At 48.5% G+C, this 2,299-nt stretch overlaps 1 protein-coding gene across 1 annotated transcript; it reads right to left on the bottom strand.

Annotated features, from left to right (window-relative positions):
• Positions 1-205: 205 nt before the first annotated feature.
• LOC121356103 (LLGL scribble cell polarity complex component 2-like) lies at positions 206-2,123 on the bottom strand (the record flags this gene model as incomplete). Its single annotated transcript, XM_041472193.1, has 4 exons — positions 206-322; positions 994-1,144; positions 1,418-1,571; positions 1,831-2,123. Coding segments are annotated over 4 exons (715 nt in total), but the record flags the coding sequence as incomplete, so codon positions are not given.
• Positions 2,124-2,299: the final 176 nt, after the last annotated feature.

Below are 2,299 nucleotides of genomic sequence, written 5' to 3' on the forward strand. Positions count from 1 at the left end.
GAGTAGGAAATGAGGCTGAGGCACATCAAGCAGTGCTGGAGCTCCAGCTCAGCTGCTGCAGTGAGCATTGCTTAACTCAGACACGGCCACACTTGGCTCCAATCACTGATAAGCAGCACTAATTGAGCGACCCTTCTTTTCTGGCCATAACCCCTGTGAGCCATGGCTCAGACTCAACAGAACCCTGCTTGCACAAGGCACTTACCCTGCTCTGCCCTCACAGGCTCATCCATCCTCCTCTCAGCTGGAGGAACGCGTAAACAGAAAGCGTAGACTGTCCCTCCATTGGTGCCAGCCCACAGGGACGGGCAGTGCCGGGAGCCTGGAGTGACAAAAAAGCCCATGAGCAAGGCACCATCCATGACAAAACAGCTTTCCCTGGCTATACAAAAGCTTCCTCTGTTTGCACCCTAAATATCTTTATATTAGGGGAGACCCGCCAGGCACAAACTGCAAGTTTTTAACATTCTTGTCCCAATACACGTCCAGCAGCAGCCCTTAAAAAGGGCAGCTGCACCTGAGCAAAGGCAAAAGTACCACCACATGAGCCACCACAATTGCTGTGTCAAGTTTTCACACATTTATGTCACAGATGAGCAGAATAAACTTGTGCATGCTATCATTTTGGGCTCTAATGCACAACCAGCCACCACCTTCATTAAAATTAAAAGGCTTTGCTGGAGACAGGGGTGAACATCAGAGGAATGAGAGAAAAGTTTATACAAGATGCCAATACAGCATGTTTGAAAATCATACATAAAGACTTGATTCAAAGATGAATGGCCACTTGCCTTGGATTAGCCAGCAGCCCAGAATGGCTAAACAGCAATTCTACATGACAACATATGCTCTTGTTCTATATCAGTTTTTCAGCACAGCACAAAGTAGGACACAGGAGGTGCCGAATTTTCCTGGCAGTAAATCCTAATACACTCCTTGGCAGAAGCAGTAAAAACCCATTTGGAAGAAGAGAGAGATGTTTTTCCTACTCACTGTCTCTCAGGAAGGTATCAGCAAAATACAGGGTTCGCACAAAGCCAGTGAAAGAATCTTCTGCTGAGCGCGCTTCGATCTTGCGCTGGACTGGAGCCAGTTCCATCTCCTGCAACACGTCCTGGTCAAACTTGGCATTTGCTTCTTGCACCTTCACAGGTGAGGAGACACTCTGTCAGTCAGGGATAGACACAGCAGGGAAGAGAGGGAGCGTGGCAGCAATAGAAAGGCACACCAGTGAACTTGTCCTCTGAACTGATCTTTTCTAAAAATGAGCCTGTTTTTATCTAACACAAATTGCCATTTTTCCCTCATACCAACAGCTATTGATTTGATAGCAGGGCTGAGACAACCTCCTGCTCTAGGCAGTCTTAGCAGGCTCCAAGCTGCAAACAGACAGACCCCAAAAAGGTGAACCCCTCACCTCGGAGGCATTCCCACCACCTCCTCTCCGCTTCCTACTGGACACGCGGCTTCTTCTGATCCGCCGGAACGACTGACGGAGGGACTTCTTCAAGGATTTCACCCGAGACAGGGGACCTTCTAAGGCCAGCTGGTCACTGGGATGCAGTGTGCACCTGGAAGAGGGAGACAGTAGCCACATGGTCACCTTCTACTGGGTGGCAATCACTCTCAAGAGTCCAACAGGATGCACACAAATGTTGGAACATGCTTGTATACTCTGGAAGATCTTCAAGGGTGAAGAAAAAAGAAGCAGAGCTTTTTGCTACAGTGACAGTTCTTGAGAAATCACTTATCACACCTTGCTTTGTTAGTAATTCCAGGTCATCATTAAAATAAGGATTACCACAGACCCCCTGGAAAGATGACACTTACTTGACAAAGACCAGTCGCTTCTGCTGGTGGTCAAAAAGCCCAAACCCATGACTGGTACCAAAGGCCACAAGCTTCCACTCCGAGTGCAGGGCCAAAGAGGTGACCACAGCTGGTGGCTGACATTGGACAAGGACAAATGGCTGAAAACCAGCTTCAAATCGAACAGGCCCATCTCGAGTTTTTAGCTTCTCGTGACCTTTCCACCGATAGCCCTCTTGGTCCTGCAGGAGATCTGCTTCAGCATGGTCCACCACGTGTTCTGCATCCTCGTCATTCAGCTCCATCACCAGCACCTGAAAGGAAGAGAACAATCCTTGCTGCAGCTTTGGCTGTGCAGGCAGATCCCCAAGCTGCAGCCCTTCCCTACAGCTGCTAAACTACAGCATCTCTCAGGACAGATAAACAACAGCAGATAATGTCTAAAACCAACTAGAGAAAGCAGAAAATCCCAGAACGGTTTGGGTTGGAA

The sequence above is a fragment of the Pyrgilauda ruficollis genome, unplaced genomic scaffold, assembly GCF_017590135.1.
Source record: "Pyrgilauda ruficollis isolate IOZ18807 unplaced genomic scaffold, ASM1759013v1 scaffold2823, whole genome shotgun sequence".
Taxonomy (NCBI): Eukaryota; Metazoa; Chordata; class Aves; order Passeriformes; family Passeridae; genus Pyrgilauda; species Pyrgilauda ruficollis.